Source organism: Xyrauchen texanus, chromosome 14 (assembly GCF_025860055.1).
Source record: "Xyrauchen texanus isolate HMW12.3.18 chromosome 14, RBS_HiC_50CHRs, whole genome shotgun sequence".
Classification (NCBI taxonomy): Eukaryota; Metazoa; Chordata; class Actinopteri; order Cypriniformes; family Catostomidae; genus Xyrauchen; species Xyrauchen texanus.
In genome coordinates, this window is record NC_068289.1 from 30760615 (window position 1) to 30778658 (window position 18044).

Here is an 18044-nt window from a genome sequence, read left to right on the forward strand (position 1 = left end):
AGACATTTCTCCAAATAGTACGATCTTTGTCCCCATGTGCACTTGCAAACTGTAGTCTGACTTTTTTATGGCGGTTTTGGAGCAGTGGCTTCTTCCTTGCTGAGCAGCCTTTCAGGTTAAGTCAATATAGGACTCGTTGTACTGTGGATACTGATACTTGTCTACCTGTTTCCTCCAGCATCTTCACAAGGTCCTTTGCTGTTGTTCTGGGACTGATTTGCACTTTTCGCACCAAATTACGTTCATCTCTAGGTGACAGAATGCTTCTCCTTCCTGAGCATAATGATGGCTGCGTGGTCCCATGGTGTTTATACTTGCGTACTATTGTTTATACAGATGAACGTGGTACCTTCAGGCATTTGGAAATTGCTCCCAAGGACGAACCAGACTGGAACCATGATGTCATGATGTCTTTTCCCATGATGTCAAGCAAAGAGGCACTGAGTTTGAAGGTAGGCCAGTTCAGCACACCTCCGATCAACAGCTAATTGTCTAATTTCACATAATTTTCCGGAATTTTCCGAGCTGCTTAAAGGTACAGTTAACAGTGTATGTAAACTTCTCACCCACTGGAATTGTGATATAGTCAATTAAAAGTGAAACAATCTGTCTGTAACAATTGTTGGAAAAATTACTCATGTTATGTACAAAGTAGATGTCCTAAATGACTTGCCAAAACTATAGTTTGCTCATATTAAATCTGTGGAGTGGTTAAAAATGAGTTTTAATGACTTCAGCCTAAATATATGTAAACTTCAACTGTATTTACACATCCACATTTTCACAGTCCCACATCCACATTAAAATTGTACATTAACATAACATAAAAAAATAACAAAATAATAATAATAGTAAGAAGAAGAAGTAGTTTAAATTACACATAGAAAATGGAGGAGAGCAGGTTAAAGCACAAACAATCTCATCAACAAATGTTCCCATTAAGGTAGGGACTGAAATGATACATATAATATTTATTTCTTATTATGCTATTATACATTACTCAAGCTGTAAGATCTTCTTCCATTAAACTGTGCATGTCAAAGCCAAAATAAATTACTGTATTAATATATTATATGTAATATAATAAAATATATATATATATATACTTTGAGTTAAGTTTACAGTGTCAATCATTTATCTTATCTTATCTCATCTTATTGTATATTCACTATTAATTTTAAATGTGCATACCTGAAGAGAAACATTTTCAATTAAATTCAAATGATGTATGGCACTTTTTACAATAAATATTGTTCCAAGTTAGCTTTACAGAGAATATGGCCTTAAAACCCCCAGTGAGCAAGCTAAAGTTTCTAGAAATATTTTAATGACAAAACTATAAGCAGATTTGTTTTATTTCATTTGGTTAAAAGTATTTAGAAAGCAGAATGAAACACTTATAATGTCAAATTTGGTAATTTCTTTGAAATTGTCAGCGGGCCCCCTAGCACCCCTTTGCAACCCACTGTGGGTCCCCTGATCCCAGTTTGAAAACCCCTGTAGAGCTGGAAACGTCCATGTTCACTTGGAATGGCTAATGGAATTGAGCACAACATTGAAGGTCAGAACTGTTAATCTTTATTCATGCTTTCAAGCTTCCTGTATTACCGGTATATCAGGTTCACTTTAAAAAAGTTTGAAATACAATTGTATTTGTATAATTGTACCATTTGTAAACACTCTTTTGCAAATAGTGCAATGTCCTCCTCAATATATATCATTGAACATGTTTTTGACATACCAGACGTAAGATGTACTTAATGGTATAGAAAAGGCTTAAAAGGATAGTTCACGGAAAATGAATATTTTGTCATCATTCACTAACCCTTATGTTGTTCAAAACCCACATGAATGCATATATTCAGTGAAACACATAATAAGAGGTGCTGTAAGCGATTTTGTTATGGAATGGTTTGCAGAAAATGTTCCTTCTCCCTGAAAGATGTGTCCTGAAATGTCTAATCTGCCTCTGTGACAGCAGTAGCCTAGACTGTGTAAACCATAAACAAAAATGTGAACACAGGCGCAGACACATTATTTGATCAGCCAATCAGAAGGCTTTGATGTGCTTTCTGCCTGCCGACCATTTTGAACATTCTCATAGTGTTGAAGCAGATCATTCAGGTTTAATGCCATTTTAAGATTTATAACAGTTGTCACTTGAAGACGCTATTTTGCTACTTTTGTGTTCCATCAGAAGACACACTGCGGTACTGTTCGGTGGCGGTTTCAGCAGTATCTTTGGAGGGCGAGGGGGCGTGTCTAATTCAAGGTCTCGGCCTTGTCGAAGTTCCAGAATGGCTAAAATCGCTTTCAGCACCTTTAAGCAGAATGACAGCTCAAATCAAATCAAATCAAATCACTTTGTTGTCACTCAACCATATACACAAGTGCAACAGTGGGTGAAAGTCTTGGGTGCACTTCCGAGCAACATAGCAGTCATGACAGTGATGAGGCATTTACAAATTTACAATAAACATCAGATTTACACAACACAATTTAAATATCTAATATACATATAATTACACACAACACAATATACAAATAATAATATACAATGTACAGTATACAATACACACAATATAGAATACACATACACACAATATAGAATACACATTATACAATAAAAATATTTTATATAAAATATACAGTAGGTTGTATTGTGCTGTATTGACATTCAGGCTGTCGGTTGATAGTCAGTTGCTAGTGTGTTGTTAAGAGAGAATATAATTTACGACTGTCCAGTGTGAGGTTAATAAAGTGCAGTGCTGATGTATATTGATCGTGAGAGATCAAGAGTTCAAAAGTCTGACTGCTTGGGGGAAGAAGCTGTCATGGAGTCTGCTGGTGCGGGTCCTGATGCTGCGATAACACCTGCCTGATGGTAGCAGTGAGAACAGCCCTTGGCTTGGGTGGCTGGAGTCTCTAATGATCCTCCAAACTTTTTTCACAAACCGCTTGGTATAGATGTCCTGGAGGGAGTCTTCAGTCACCATTCACTTTAATTTCAATGAAAGATACAATTAAAGTAAATGGTGACTGAGACTAACATAACACTTTGTTTTGTGTTCTTTTGTGAGAAGTCAGAAGGGTCTGAAACAATATGCAGGGTGAGTAAATAATGACAGAATTGTCTTTTTAAATTAAGTTTTACGTTGCTTCACTCATGTAGTATATGAGATATGGTGTAATCCCAAATAACACAATTGGGCATATTATATAAATACTTAAAGCGGTTTCTATAACGGTTAATTCGTGTACTGCCCCGTGATCTTCCCCGGTAATTTTCCACTAATAAAAAAAACAACTACATTTCCCACAATGCATGAGATGGGCCCTTCGTATTTCTATCTGGACTCTCACGCACGCGCAGTACTTTTGACCTACAGAGTCGCAGGAGAAAATGGCAGCGCTTGGACTGGGGCTGCAGGTATGACATTCTGAAAACCTTCATTGTTATTTGGAAAATCACGTACTGTCTGGTTTTGTGTTGTTAAATCTAGGTGGTCTTTGTAAACTGATCTTTAGACAGGTTGAAACCAAGGTGATTTTCCCCCCCGATAACCGAAAGAGGCCATGATAGGCAGTTTCTGAACGCAGCATGTACATTAAGTCAAACCGTGTGATTTTGAGTGGTTCATAATCCATATTCTGTTTAATAATACTCATTACAGTCTCGCATCGAGGCTTTTAATAATGCGAGATTATTTTACTTTGCTTCCTATACAGTATGCTCATTCTGAAGGTTATTTCAAATGTGATTTGACACAGTGGCCTTGTCTCTAAACCTATCGAGCTGCCAGCCTAGGCAGCCTTGTTGTGAATCATATAATGCCCTAAAATGTTGCCTAGGTAGGCAATTAACCAGGATTTGAGACCTAATCACTAATTAATAGGTCACGTAACTAATAGTCCGTTATATTTCATACACTTTTCTAATATTCTGTTTCTTTTTCTACAGGTGCGTCAGTTTAGCACCTCTGTGATCCGACCAGCAGCGAAACTTATCAGGGTAAAAAAAAAAGACATTCTTGCCAGTTATATTAACAAAAAGTAATTTCATGCAGTAAAACTAAACGTAGTATGTTTGGCTTCCCTTAAATAAAGCAATAAAACAGCTGCTACAGAATATGATCCACCACCGTAGTGCATTGGATATCCACACATGGTGTATTCTGCATTTACATATGAATTGCAGACTGTAATATATGTTGTTTTGCACTCCAGAGTACATTCTTATAGTATGTCTATCCAGCCCCCTATCCAGGTCTATGGAGTGGAGGGACGCTATGCTACTGCCCTGTTCTCTGCTGCCAGCAAGCAGAAGAACCTTGATCAGGTGGAACTGGAACTTGGTCGTGTGGCTGTGAGTTGCACTTTGTGTCCCTCTCACTGTTTCTGATTGTTTAACACAGTTCTTCCACCAGTTGTTAAATCTTTTTTTTTTTGTTTCCATGTTTGCTAGAGCTTGATCAAGGATCCTAAGCTGTCGAGTCTTGTGATGAACCCCCATATTAAGCGCAATATCAAACAGAAGACTTTCGTTGATGCCCTGACCAAGGCAAAACTCTCCACCATTACCATCAACCTCATCAGTGAGTTTTCGGACAAGCCACCAGGTTGATTCACTGAGAGCTGCAATTGACAGACACTTTTAACTTTCCCTATGAATTAAATAAGTGTAAATACATTTTGTCAATATTATTGCAGATATTAGATACAAATATCTAGGGAGTGACCTGTAATTAAAAAGCAAAATGTGTAAATGCAAGCTAGAATTGTATTAAAATTCATAAATGAGAGCATTTTAAAGGTTTAAAAGTGTAATTTTTAAATTTACATTTATGCATTTGGCAGACTAAAATTGACTTACTAGGCATTTAATGTATACATTTTATCAGTTTGTGTGTTCCCTGGGAATCGAACCTGTGATCTTTATGTTGCTAGCGCCAATATCTACTAGTTGAGCTACAGGGACCCTGACTTTAAATAAATTAACTTTTATAAGCAACTGTCTCAATTTCATTCACAGATGTCCTAGCAGAAAATGGCCGTTTGACCTTGACACCTGATGTCATTGCGGCCTTTAGCAAAATGATGAGTGCCCACAGGGGAGAGGTTACATGCTCGGTCACCACCGCCCAGGTTGGCTGTTTAAATGCATGCTTGTGTAAAAATATATTTTTTAAGCTCAATGTCACTACATGTATAAATGTATGTTTTATGGGTATTCTTGTGTTTTAATATCTGTTCATTCAGCCTCTGAGTGCAGCTAATCTGGCAGAGCTGAAGGTGGCACTGAATGATTTCCTTGCCAAGGGAGAGACCATCAAGCTTGAGACCAAGGTAGGTGGGCTTGCTCCAGATGTTGGGCTTCATTTTATTGCTGAAGCACAAATGTCACACCAAAGTTAAACATTTTAGATTTATTTTGCTTTAATAGGTTATTCCTGTCAGCATAAATTATTGGATTCTTTTTTATGATGTCTTGTTTTAGGTCTTTTGGCATCTGTTTTGTCATTTCATAACATTTTACAGAATTGGAAAATATATCAAAATGTACATTTATTTATTTATATCAAAGAAATCTCTAATATGTGTTGTGTGATATAAATCTTTGTATTTCTTTTCCTCCTTTCGGCAGTCTGATCCCTCCATCCTTGGGGGAATGATTGTGAGCATTGGTGATAAGTATGTGGACATGTCTACTAAGACGAAGATCCAGAAGCTCACCAAGCTAATCAGGGAGACCTAAGTCCTGTGGACTGATCAGAACTAATAAAGATTTAGTGGATGAATTAAAAAGACCTCTCTGCTATTGTGTAGTTATTTGACTGTCCAGTTACGTTCCAAATAAATATTATGTGACATTTAAACCTTGTGTATGTTTATTTATTTTTAGGTTGATGTTGGTTAAGAGTTTGATAGTCTTTTAGGTTTGATTCGTTATTTACAGGCTGTATATTGTTGAAATCTAACTTGAAATTGCTATCCATTTAAACCTTACTAAATTACTACTCCATTAAAATGTCATTGCAATTGATGAAGAATGTTCCAACATATCAAAAGCACTAAAAGCATGCAAAATATTATTTTGGGTATATGTCCTACGGTTCTTAATAGAGAGTTATATATAATGCAATACGACTTGGAGAAGACAAGATTAGAGTTAGTTTTCAAAGATGATGGAGATGATGACATAAAAATTAGCGATAAGACTTTTTTTTTTTTTTTTTTTCAAAAGAAGGGCACCATTGAAATGAATAAGTAGAAGATAAGAAAAAAAAAATGAATAGACAATTATTTTCATACAGCTCCCTCTTTTTTTTATGTTTGTATATACACTACTGGTCAAAAGTTTTGAAACACTCCTATATTATAATTATCATTTTTTTTTTTCACATTTTAGAATAATGGTAAAGTCATCATAACTATGGGGATTATATTGTGACTAAACAAAATCCAAAATAAATTTAAACTAATAATTTAGCATCTTCAAAGTAGTCACCGTTTGCCTAGAATTTGCAGACATGTACTCTTGACATTTTCTCAACCAACTTCTTTAGGTATCACCCTGGGATGCTTTTTAAACAGTATTGCAGGAGTTCCCATCTATGTTGGGCACTGATCGTCTGCTTTTCTTTATTATTTGGTCCAAGACATCAATTTAAAAAAAAAAAAAAAAATTTGTTTTATTGAATTTTAGTTTTGTAATGAAACAAATTAATATGGTGGCACAATTATATTTTTGTCCACAAAACTAATTTCAAACATTTAAGCGTACGCCTTCAGATCAAAAGATTTTTAAGATCATGAGAAACATTTCAGTCAAGTGTTTCAAAACTTCTGACCAGTAGTGTTTGTGTTTATGTATTATGTATTACATATAGATACAAGTATATATCTGATATATGAGTTAACTTTTGGACGTAACTTTTTTACTTAATTATTAATTGATAGTTTTTTGTTTTATTTATCTCAATTTGAAAAGTGTATTGTTGGTGTTAACATAAAAAAGGAAAAAGTTAAAACAATGGATATACATCCATTGGAATGTTAAGGGATGTGTGAGTGCCTATGCAGTAGGTCTTCCATTCCCTAAGAAAGCTGGATAAATCATTTCTAACACTATTATGATTGTTTATAAATCTATTAATTGCATTGCTTGCAGGGTGAGCACCAAATTTTTATCCATCTATATCTATCTAGATCTCTGCATGTTATTCGCCTTGAACCGCCTTTATCTCATTCAAACCTATGCAATTTCATCTTTGAATGTAAAAATAACTGTATTTTTTGTATATCTACTTGAAAGGTGTACTCAGTAATGTTTTCCTCATAGAAAGGTTTAACTCCTATAGACATGAATTGTAATTTTTAAACATGTATAAACTCATGACCACTTACATGAGATGAGGACTCCAGTCACATCAATAACCTTATAAAAGCTGTTTAATTCTACATGGAGAGGGTCCGCACATGGGGGCAGCAATGTTAGAATAACATGACCAGCCGAATAGTACTCGCTTAATCTCAGTAACCATCATGTTATTTGTTACTTTCACTCATTGATATAAGTAATCATGGCTGACTGTGAAATTTTCTTTTTTACATTGGCATCTGAAACTGAAAACTTTTGATTTTTAAACGATGCTGCATCCAAGCCACAAGGTGTCAGTGTAAGTCCAAGATGACACAAAGATAAAAGTTACTTGGGCAACTTTAATACAAATGTTTTTAATTATTCAATTGACTTTGGGCCTATCACACTGAGTGATGTCAGCTGGGCCTTTCCTTTGTCTTATAAATCTTTTATTTTAGAAACTTAAAAACTTTAGAAATATTATAAAATACTATTAAAAAACGTATGCATTTTATAAAGGGTCTTCATTTAAAATAGTTCTTACCACCACACGTTAAACAAAATTAATTTGCTGCCATAATAGATTTCACTTCTTTTTGATAATTGTGATCATTTTACAAAGGTAAACATGACATTAAACATGGCCAAAAATGCTTTCTTTGCTGTACCCAACCATTCTTGTTTTTATCAAAAGTGCTTCAGCACATATAATTTAGATGTCTGTGAATATTCTATTAATTCATAACACAAGAGGGCACCAGAAACTCACAATAAAGTAGTGATAACAGTGTCGTGGTGTTTTGAATTGGAACATCATTAAAATGGATCTATAACTCACTTGGAGTTAAATATGGTATTGTGATTTGCATTACATCAAAAGGGTAATTCTAATGAAACTAAGCTTGAACCACGGCAGTGAATATTTCTATATCAAATCAATTTGAAATTATATTCTAAATATTGAACACAATAGATGTACATGTGTTCCAATTTGGACATAAAATGGATGTCGTGTTTTATTTTAGATTTTTAAAGTATTTTCTTGTTAATTTCTCATTACTGCAACACATCCGGCTTAAAAATCAGGACTATTACTTTTAGTATGAAATATATATTTAAATAAAATTAAAATATATATATTTATTTTGTATCCAATAACCAAAAGTAAATAAAAACTTTATTTGGTGTTCTAAATATCACTGAATAATAGAATGAAAAGTCCATCAAGCCATTTCTCTGAATTGCAACACTTGTTCTGTTGCCTGTCCGAATATATGATTTTATTTTTTATTTTTTTCATATTTAGAAAAAAGTTTGAAAGTATGATTTTAAACCAATATAATTAATTGGGGTCCATATATGCAAGAATAGCATTTTGATTTATTAGCTTCTCTACTGTAAGGAAAAAAGGAGGAGGTCTCTCATCCTCTTAACTAGGACCCTGTGTAAGACAGAATGTCTTTTTCTGTGAAAATGTAATCAGTGAGTGTGACGAGGAGGAGAGTACGGCCGGCACTGAATCAGCTGATCAGCGGGAGAGCGAGATAAAGGGGCGATGGAGGCGCCGTTTCAAAAGAGAGAGATCCGCTGGCCACGCTTGTTTATGTTGGTTTTAAGCTTACCATTAAACTTAATGTTTATTGTTCAGCTGGTTCCCGCCTCCTCCTTGCCCATCTTTAATGTGTTACAGTGGTGCCGAATCCCAGAAGGGAGGAGGGATGCGCTGCAGCGGAGTCCTCACCTCTGCCATCCACCAGGGAAGCAGCTGCGGACCTTGGCCTTGGGACGGAGGGGTCGCTGCAAGCTATCGAGAGCCAGAAGAATCGCGGCCATCTGCCGAGAAGGGGAGGAGACGACGATTTGAATCATGCTCAGAGCGGGTCGAGTAGGACCGGTTACAGTGGTGCCATGACCCGGATGGTAGTGAGGTTTAGGGGGGTGAGTGTAATGTAGCCAGCTAGTAGGTACTGTGCAGTGTAAACCTCACTCCCCTGGCCTCAAAAGGTGCATTAGCGACTAACATTAGGGGTTGTAGCCTTTAGCCTCCTTGTTAGCATGCCCGCCTCCCATGCCGGAGACACCAGTTGTAATCCCACTCAGAGCGAGTCGAGCAGGACCGGTTACACTAACATCCCTGCTGGAAAAACCAGCATAGACCAGCATAATTTCCATGCTGGTCTATGCTGGTTTATGCTGGTCTATGCTGGTTTATGCTGGTTTAGCTGGTGGACCAGCAAGACAATGCTGGTCTACCAGCATGGTCTTGCTGGTGATGCTGGTCTACCAGCAAGGTCTCATTAATGATGCTGGTCTAGCAGCATGGTCTTGCTGGTCTACCAGCATGGTCTTGCTGGTGATGCTGGCCAACCAGCAAGGTCTCATTAATGATGCTGGTCTACCAGCATGGTCTTGCTGGTGATGCTGGTCAACCAGCAAGGTCTCATTAATGATGCTGGTCTACCAGCATGGTCTTGCTGGTGATGCTGGTCAACCAGCAGGGTCTCATTAATGATGCTGGTCTACCAGCATGGTCTTGCTGGTGAACCAGCAAGGTCTCATTAATGATGCTGGTCTAGCAGCATGGTCTTGCTGGTGATGCTGGCCAACCAGCAAGGTCTCATTAATGATGCTGGTCTACCAGCATGGTCTTGCTGGTGATGGTGGTCAACCAGCAAGGTCTCATTAATGATGCTGGTCTACCAGCATGGTCTTGCTGGTGATGGTGGTCAACCAGCAAGGTCTCATTAATGATGCTGGTCTACCAGCATGGTCTTGTTGGTGATGCTGGTCTACCAGCATGGTCTTGTGTGATATACTTTAGCTCATTATTTTGTACACATTTATGCAGCCAGTACTTACACGGTCCATTTAATAAGTTACTTGTTTAAAGTACTGAAAAAGAAGACAGTTAAATAGAAATTAGGCTTGCAATGTCAAGAAGTTCTTTAAGGGCAGTACATAAATACTTGGCCAACACATACCACTATTTTTCTTATACAAATTCATTACAATAAATAAACTAAAGATTCTTGAACATTAACATCTGTTCGAAATAAGTTTATTATTGCAACAGAATATTTGCACGTTACATTCACATTTATAGGAATTATTTGATACCATTACTACCATGACAATATATACAGTGCATTCAGTATTCACATTAATAAATTAGAATGCTTAAAGGAGAACTCTGGGGAATTTTTAATTCTTATATAAAATTCTTATAATTTTCAGTAAGTTCTCCTTTAATCGCCCTTAATACTTGATGTGTGAGATGAATACATGTTTCTTTAACCATTTACATTTTCTAGCCTTTGTGGTAATATGGCCTGTAACAGTCAGTTAACAAGCAATGTACACCAATATAAGAGATTGCATTAACAATGTTCCTACAAGCATCCGGTGTCACTGTATTGTGGAGGATGTTTAATCAAAAATTACATTGCAGTAACTTTATAAACCAGTTTGTTGGAGAAATAATGACCCTTGAAAGACCACCTCATCTGTCAAACATGGTGATTATAGTTTCAGCATGGAAGTTCACTGTTCCTTAGACCTTAGGGATCAGTATTGTCACATAATAATCTAAATGTATAGGCCTAGGTCCACTCACTAGCCCAGTGGTCACCAATCTCTGTTTGATAGTAATGATAAGCCCTGTCTGTTTTTTCTTTTCTGTTTTTTTTCAGGGCTTGGTCAAGGTCACTTTATTTGTTTAGCACGTTTAAAAATGCCACTCGGCTGACCAAAGTGCTTTACAGTGAAACAACCAGATACAAATAAATAAATAAATAAATAAATGTATATAAATAGTACCTACATAGCAACACACAACAGAAACAGCAAAGCTGTGAAGAATCATTAAAACAGGAGTAGCAAGGCAGTATCAGACTCAAATATAAGATAATCAAACAGAAATGTCGAAGCAGTATCAGACTCACATATAAATAGTCAAACTGCTCAAATATAAAATAGTCGAACAGAAATGTCGAAGCAGTATCAGACTCACATATAAAAAACACTTCCTGTTATCACATGACCCAAGTTCACATTTAGGCCGTCTAATGACACCTTAACCAGTTCCATTCATGGAAAGGTCTTCGCACTCAAGGCAAGAAATCATATTAAACAGAAAGGGCTTATATCATCACCACCAACAACTAACAGAATGACCATCTATGATTAAGACTAGTCTCTCTCATATGCATTTGGAAAGTCGCAAATGTACGTCTGATCACCCGTTTTTAAAACCATGCATTTCTGCTCTAACCGGTCTACTGAAATCAGACACACTGGCGAAAAAAGGCTTCCACTTACAAGTCGGATATGTGAGACAAACCCATAACCTTGTGATAAAGGAAAGAAGGTATTTGTATAAAGCTTTTTTGAAAAGGAGAACAATTTCTGTACCCCTTCTGAAGGAAAGGATACAATATTCTGGATTTCTCCATAAACACCATCACTCATCTTTGCAAAAAGTCTTTGCACTATATCAAAATAGGGCATGTTTATGAGTGGTGATGGACCTTTCACTCCTCTGACACTTCTGTTTTGTGCTACTGCTTGCTCCATATCTGCCAGCATTTTCTTCGCTTCTCTGTCAGTATATTCTGTGTCAGTCACAGTGTACTTCACCTGTTTCTCTACTAGAGTACCAGGATGTAAACAGAAGCCACAACCAAAGTACCCATTAAACTGTGTGGTGTTTTGCATGGCTGGTCTTGCCTTTGAGTCTACACAACAACATAACCCAACAATTTTGCTGTGCACACACGTTCCATTTTTCTCCAAGACATACCTCTGGATGCCAGTGTTTTGGCCTGATCAACAAAGGGTCTGAGAAAAATAGACATAACTGGCTCTTGAGTACCAAACCAAAGACCTGCAAGCACTACATTCTGAAATCTCATTTTGGGAGGGAGCTCGTTTAAATGCAGGTTTATGGGCCATATAGAAAATCTGGAAGACTTGTACACAGGCTGAGCCATCAGAATTGAAATTATATGACAAATTGTTTGGATCTGACAGAATTCCACCAGGTCTGGACAAGTTTCGATACATTTCACCATCATATATGTCCGAGATAACATGCTCATTATGTGGCCTTTGGTGTCTGTAGCTCATGCTGTTTTGAATCTGAGGATTTTCAAGCAGCGTCTGGATTTGAGGTGCAATTGGTATGTTGATAAAAAGCTTGCACTGTTCAAGGAACTGATTTCAATTGAAGCACTACAGATTGCACACTGTGCAATGTTTTTGTCTTGTATGTCTTCTTTTGTGCCAATGTATACTTTACAGGTTTTGCAGTAGAAGTGGAACTCCACAATGTCGGAGTTGTTTTTAAAGACCTTATTGAACAAATATTTTGATCTGGGTAACACCTCTTTGCCAAACAGAGTATTTATGAGCTGTAATAAGTCATGAAGTTGTGTCCCTGTTATATTATGTCTGGCTGCATGACTCATCACCATGAGCAGTGCCTCAGCCTTTGTCGTTGTACCTGCTGACATTAGTACTGAATCCATGTCTGTATCAAAACCTATCTGTCTGAATGGATCATCTTCTGGAATATCTGGAATTTCCGAATCAACTTCAGAAACACTGCCTTCAGATGATGAATCACAACTAAACTGCTGGGCCATGTCACTTGGTTGCAGCTCAGATGTAAGCAGAAAGTGACCAGATGAAGACATCTACAAAAAATTTAAAGAGAAAACATTCCTGAGTGCATGTGTCTACATACAATGACAGTAAACTAAGAAATGTATGACTGACCAGTAGGGCTGTCGCGATATGACGGTATATAGCATTTGACGTAGAGCCCAAACGATTATTTGGCCGTCCGATATTATTGGCCAATCTGAACTCATTTCATTTAAATCGGTATTGGGGTTTATAACAGCCAATTAATGACAATGGTGGAGGATACATGTTGACAGACTAGATTGTAGATTTAATTCTGAAACAGTGTGGCAGTTCTAGCAAACAGTCCTATCATTTCTCCCTAATTCATCGCTTCTAAATACTCTTTAACATACGCTACATTTGCTAAATTAGATTACCCACAAATCTAGCTAACGCCATGTTTGTCAGTGGAAGAGTGATGACCTTACTAAGCAGTTAAACTATAGCGTTAACTTATTCTTTATTCCATAAACCTGATGCAAATAAATATCATGAGTTACAGAAATTCCAACAGTAACTCATGATATTTTATTAATTGAGGAAGGTAGGTAAAGGTAAACTGTGGCGAGGGGCGTGGTTCAGCGCGGTCTGTAAAGGAGAGAGAGAAAGGAGACAAGCGGTACGTAAGTAGGTCAAGTGCAAATGACGAACACCGGTGTCTTATTGCAGTAATTGGCGTGGAGAGACAGGATATAAGCCGCAGACGAGAGAGAGAGGTGGACTAGGACTCGTACGTCAGAGGTGGAGAGAGTGATCGGAGAAAGTGAAAAGGTGTTGTTATTGCTGTAGCGCGGCTACAGTGCAAGCGCTGTGTGCGCGCGCCTTTTGTTTATTATTGTTTTGAGTAATAAAAGCACGAGTCTCAGTCACGCCGACCCTGACTTCATCACATAAACTTCTGTAAGATGCTATGTTTCTGAATTCTCTTTTCTCATGCTCTCCATACTTGTGCATGTTATATGTGGCACAGTTATATTGTGTAGTTGAAAAGCGTTCAATTATCTGTGCTCCTAAATTTTGGACTGTGCTCCTAGATTTTTTTATTAGGAGCACTAGTGCTCCTAATAAAAAAAGTTACCGTAGAGCCCTGTTATCAGGATATGTATTGTTATCGGGGTATGAAATAGGATATGACATTTTGGTCATGTTGTACTTATTTAGCACAATTCACACGGTAATTCAGAAAACAATATCTCTGAATGCTCCACATTAAACTTTGGCCTTCTGACCTTTTACCACCGTATCGATTTATTTTGATTAATATGTGCGAGGAGAGAGAGCAAGACAGCGTCCAGTTTGGAGACGGTGAAGTCTTGTTTACACTTTCGCCTGGCTCGAAGAGAGAGAGTGCGCGCAGCGTGCGACCGAGTCTCGCTCTCTGCTCGTTCTTTCAGTTAAACACACGCCCTGTCACGCGCAGCAGTTCATCTACATTACTCACCGATCAAATAAGATTTTGGCGGGACAAAAAAAACAAATTCAATGCAGGAAAAACCCTGTTGTTGCTGAAGTAGTTAACCTTGAAGTGCTTCGCGTTCGCGCACACAAAAATGACTTTACCTACAGATGTGGGTACATTTCCGTAAAAATAAAACTCAACCAGGCACTTCGAAGAGGTTCTGATGCTTGGAGACGGTGTAATGAAGCGTGTGGGTTACTACATCCAACAACCGAACATTTTGACTTACCCTCTCGTAACTTCTGCATCCTTGAGCTTGGACTACAACGACCTAATTCAGCACATAATCTCTGTTCACTTTTCATTTTTTGAGGTAATGTTGTTAAAACGGATTTTTTAATAAAATTGGTATCGGAAAAATATCGTTCAGGAACCGGTATCGAAGTCAAGGTATCGGTATCGAATTTCTTTAAACGATACCCAGCCCTACTTTTAGACAACAATTTCAACAACAACAACAACAACATGCCACAAGCCTGTAGGTGTGGTTGGTAGAAGAGCTCACCATGTTGGCCGTGACATCTGGATCCAGCTGAAGACGAAGATCGCCAGATGGAGACATTGTCTGCACAGGATCAAGAAGAACAGTACTTAATGTAGTAAAGCCCAATTATGTCATTCCCTAATTTAAAAAGTAGATCCATCTCTCACTCACCTCAACATCTGCAGTGCTCAGGTGTGGATTGATTCTGTCCCCTTGATCTATGTGGTCACCGGTGAAAGCCAAAACCTGAACAACCAGGAGTAACTTTTAGACAACAATTTCAAAAACAACATGCCACAAGCCTGCAGGTGTGGTTGGTAAAAGAGCTCACCATGTTGGCCGTGTCATCTGGATCCAGCTGAATATCGCCAGATGGAGACATGGTCTGCACAGGATCATGAAGAGATGGCACAAGCACAGAGTAAAAAAACTGTACTCAATGTAGTAGCCTAATGGGAAATTATGTACTTTTAATAAAAAAATTTTTTTAAAAATTACTCTCTCACCTCAACATCTGCATCTCCTGAACCATCTGCCACCTTTAAAGGAACATCTTCAGGTAAGAATGAATTCATACATTCTTTGAATACAATATAATTATATAATATTGATACCCAGGATTACAACATATTTCTCATGAACTGACTTACATCCAAATGTCCTCTTTTCAGTCTTGCACAGGGAAATGTAACTCTGCTCTTAGGCTCTAAGTACAATTTGTACTTGCGTTTTGACATTCTAAAATTAAAAAGGACATAATAATTAACAGACATGAATATGATGTTGAATTTACATAGTAATTACATTACTAAAATCTATGCCTCATACAGCCCTTAAATAAAATAAGCCATTAATAAATCATATTATTCAGGTAACATTGTTGGAAATGTTTTCTAATCCTTTGACTGTCTGTATTAATTGAACTATTTATATTAGTTTACCAGCAATTTGCCAACTAGATGACTTGGATTACTGCACTAAAAGGTGACTCTGCCAGATTATTTTGTACAACTGATGCAGCCTCAATTCAACAGTTCTGAAATAAATCCTCCTCCATGAAGATTATAAGACTGCTTTATTCTGCTATTGTTGAAACTGCTTTAGAGAGTTGTTGATTCAACATTATAATCATTGTGGAACTGTGTTGTGTTATACAGACGTGTTTAATAAACCCTTTAACTTTATCATTCTATAGTGGGAGCTAAGATACACTATACAGACTGTACGGTAGTCTGTAACCAAGGCAACAGTGCATCTCGCGCTTCCCGCCGTTAGAGTTAAATTCGCTCGTGAGGTAACCGTTACTTGACATTTTACAGACAACTTCACTCAACAAATCTACTTTAAACTATAAAATAGAATAAAAAATTAAATATGTTCGCCTATGTGAAATATATAGAGGACGGGTGTAAAGAAATCGTCCCCATATCCTACATTAAGGACTTTGACCTCAACGTTAGTGACCTCACTAAAACTTACTGGGTGCGCTGGCAAGAGAAGTTTTTCAAGGGACAAATATTGTTCCTAAAGGGTGAGTCGTAATTTATCTCCAATAGTTCATCAATAACATAAATGTCCAACTTGGAAATACTTTAACTTTAATATACTTACTAACGTGTATTAACTGGGATGCGAGTATTGGCTAACGCGCTAGCAAAGCTAGTAAGCGCTTAGGACAGAGGACGCAATGCTACCGGTGTTAGTATTGCATGACAGAATATAACGTTATAGCAGGTGCTTTCAAGTACTTACATTCAGTGTTATTAACATTCCAGAGTCCAGAGAAGAGATCGAGGAGGAACTGGCCACGGGTAAGCGGGTCCGTGTGAGACTTCTGAAGGAGACCACGCCTCCACGGTCGCGCTCTGAGGCGGAGGACGCCAAAGCAACACATGTAAAGTTGATATTGCTGTTTTATTTCCGATGTTAGCTAACTTAATAGTTGTGTAAAATGGTTAAATTAATGTTATTGGCTGCTGCTGATCTGCTCCCGTTTTTCCTGTTAACTGTAATTACAGCTATTGCCAACTGTTATTACAGCTATTGCCATCTTGTGGCACTTGAATGTAACTACAGGGCATGTACTACATAAATCATGTATGTACTGCAATGTATTTTTGTGTCTCTGCCCACATACAGGTTATCAAATTATCACCATTATCAAGTGATAATATTAGGCTCCAATCATTATTCTATTCAATAATCATATAGGGTAATTGCTTTTACAATGCCTTGTTTGTTTTGTTTGGATGGGAGTCTTGCAATACACTGAGGTGCTTTTTCCTAATTATGCTTTTATCCATGTTATCCATGTAGACAAATCAGAAAAAAGCTGCAGAAGAGGCCAAACAAAATAATCTCTTAACCTTGCTAAAAGAGAGAAAAATTAGAAGAAAACAGTCTCCACTCTGCCCAACTCCAAGCAAGATAATGAGAGCTCATACCCTGTCTGACTCATTGTCAGAAGAGGATGATGATGATGATGGTGGTGGGGTTGTACCAGAAAAACTTTTTGAGGAGGCTAAAAAGAAGCAACAGCTCTACATAAAAAAATAAACAATATGTCTCTGCAACTGCAGGAAACTAAAAACAAGTAAGTGGTTTTTGAATTAATGTGTTCTGACAAGAGAATTGATCTTTAGCCCAATGTTTGATTTAATCTGCTTGTCAGATATATATAGAAAGATATAGATATATATAGATTTTTTTTTCTTTTTTCTTATAATGTCAGCTAATCATGACATACATGTCCATCTATTATAGGTTAGAGGAGCAGGAGAAACTCAGAACAGAAATTGAGGCAGAGAATAAAGAACTATGTTCTCTAAACATGCAATTGCAGCAACAATTGCTGAAGGCACTGAAATCCTCATCAACAGCAAAGTGCAGTGGTAAGGAGGAGACCCCCCCCTGTCATGTTTTCCATCATCTGTCATATTTGTGATATGTTTGTTTTCTTTCTAACTGTCAAAAGACCCTGGAGCCCCAAGCCCAAAGGAGACCTTACAAAGTAAGGATATACGTGTGTGTGTGTGTGTATATATATATATATA

General features: G+C 37.3%; 2 protein-coding genes across 2 annotated transcripts; one reads left to right on the forward strand and one right to left on the reverse strand.

Moving 5' to 3' along the window:
- Positions 1-3351: 3351 nt before the first annotated feature.
- On the forward strand, positions 3352-5876 carry LOC127655427 (ATP synthase subunit O, mitochondrial-like). Its single transcript, XM_052143258.1, has 7 exons — positions 3352-3430; positions 3962-4012; positions 4256-4366; positions 4466-4595; positions 5033-5145; positions 5260-5346; positions 5645-5876. Exons 1-7 carry the CDS (start codon positions 3404-3406, stop codon positions 5753-5755), a joined length of 630 nt encoding a protein of 209 aa, XP_051999218.1. The 5' UTR covers positions 3352-3403; the 3' UTR covers positions 5756-5876.
- Positions 5877-12483: 6607 nt separating this feature from the next.
- LOC127654608 (uncharacterized) lies at positions 12484-17116 on the reverse strand. The gene is made up of 7 exons (XM_052141837.1): positions 16744-17116; positions 15642-15729; positions 15498-15530; positions 15323-15376; positions 15163-15237; positions 15013-15072; positions 12484-13056 (listed from the first exon to the last, which is right to left on the reverse strand). The coding sequence occupies exons 2-7, from the start codon at positions 15726-15728 to the stop codon at positions 12484-12486; spliced, it is 882 nt and encodes a 293-aa protein (XP_051997797.1). The 5' UTR covers position 15729; positions 16744-17116.
- Positions 17117-18044: the final 928 nt, after the last annotated feature.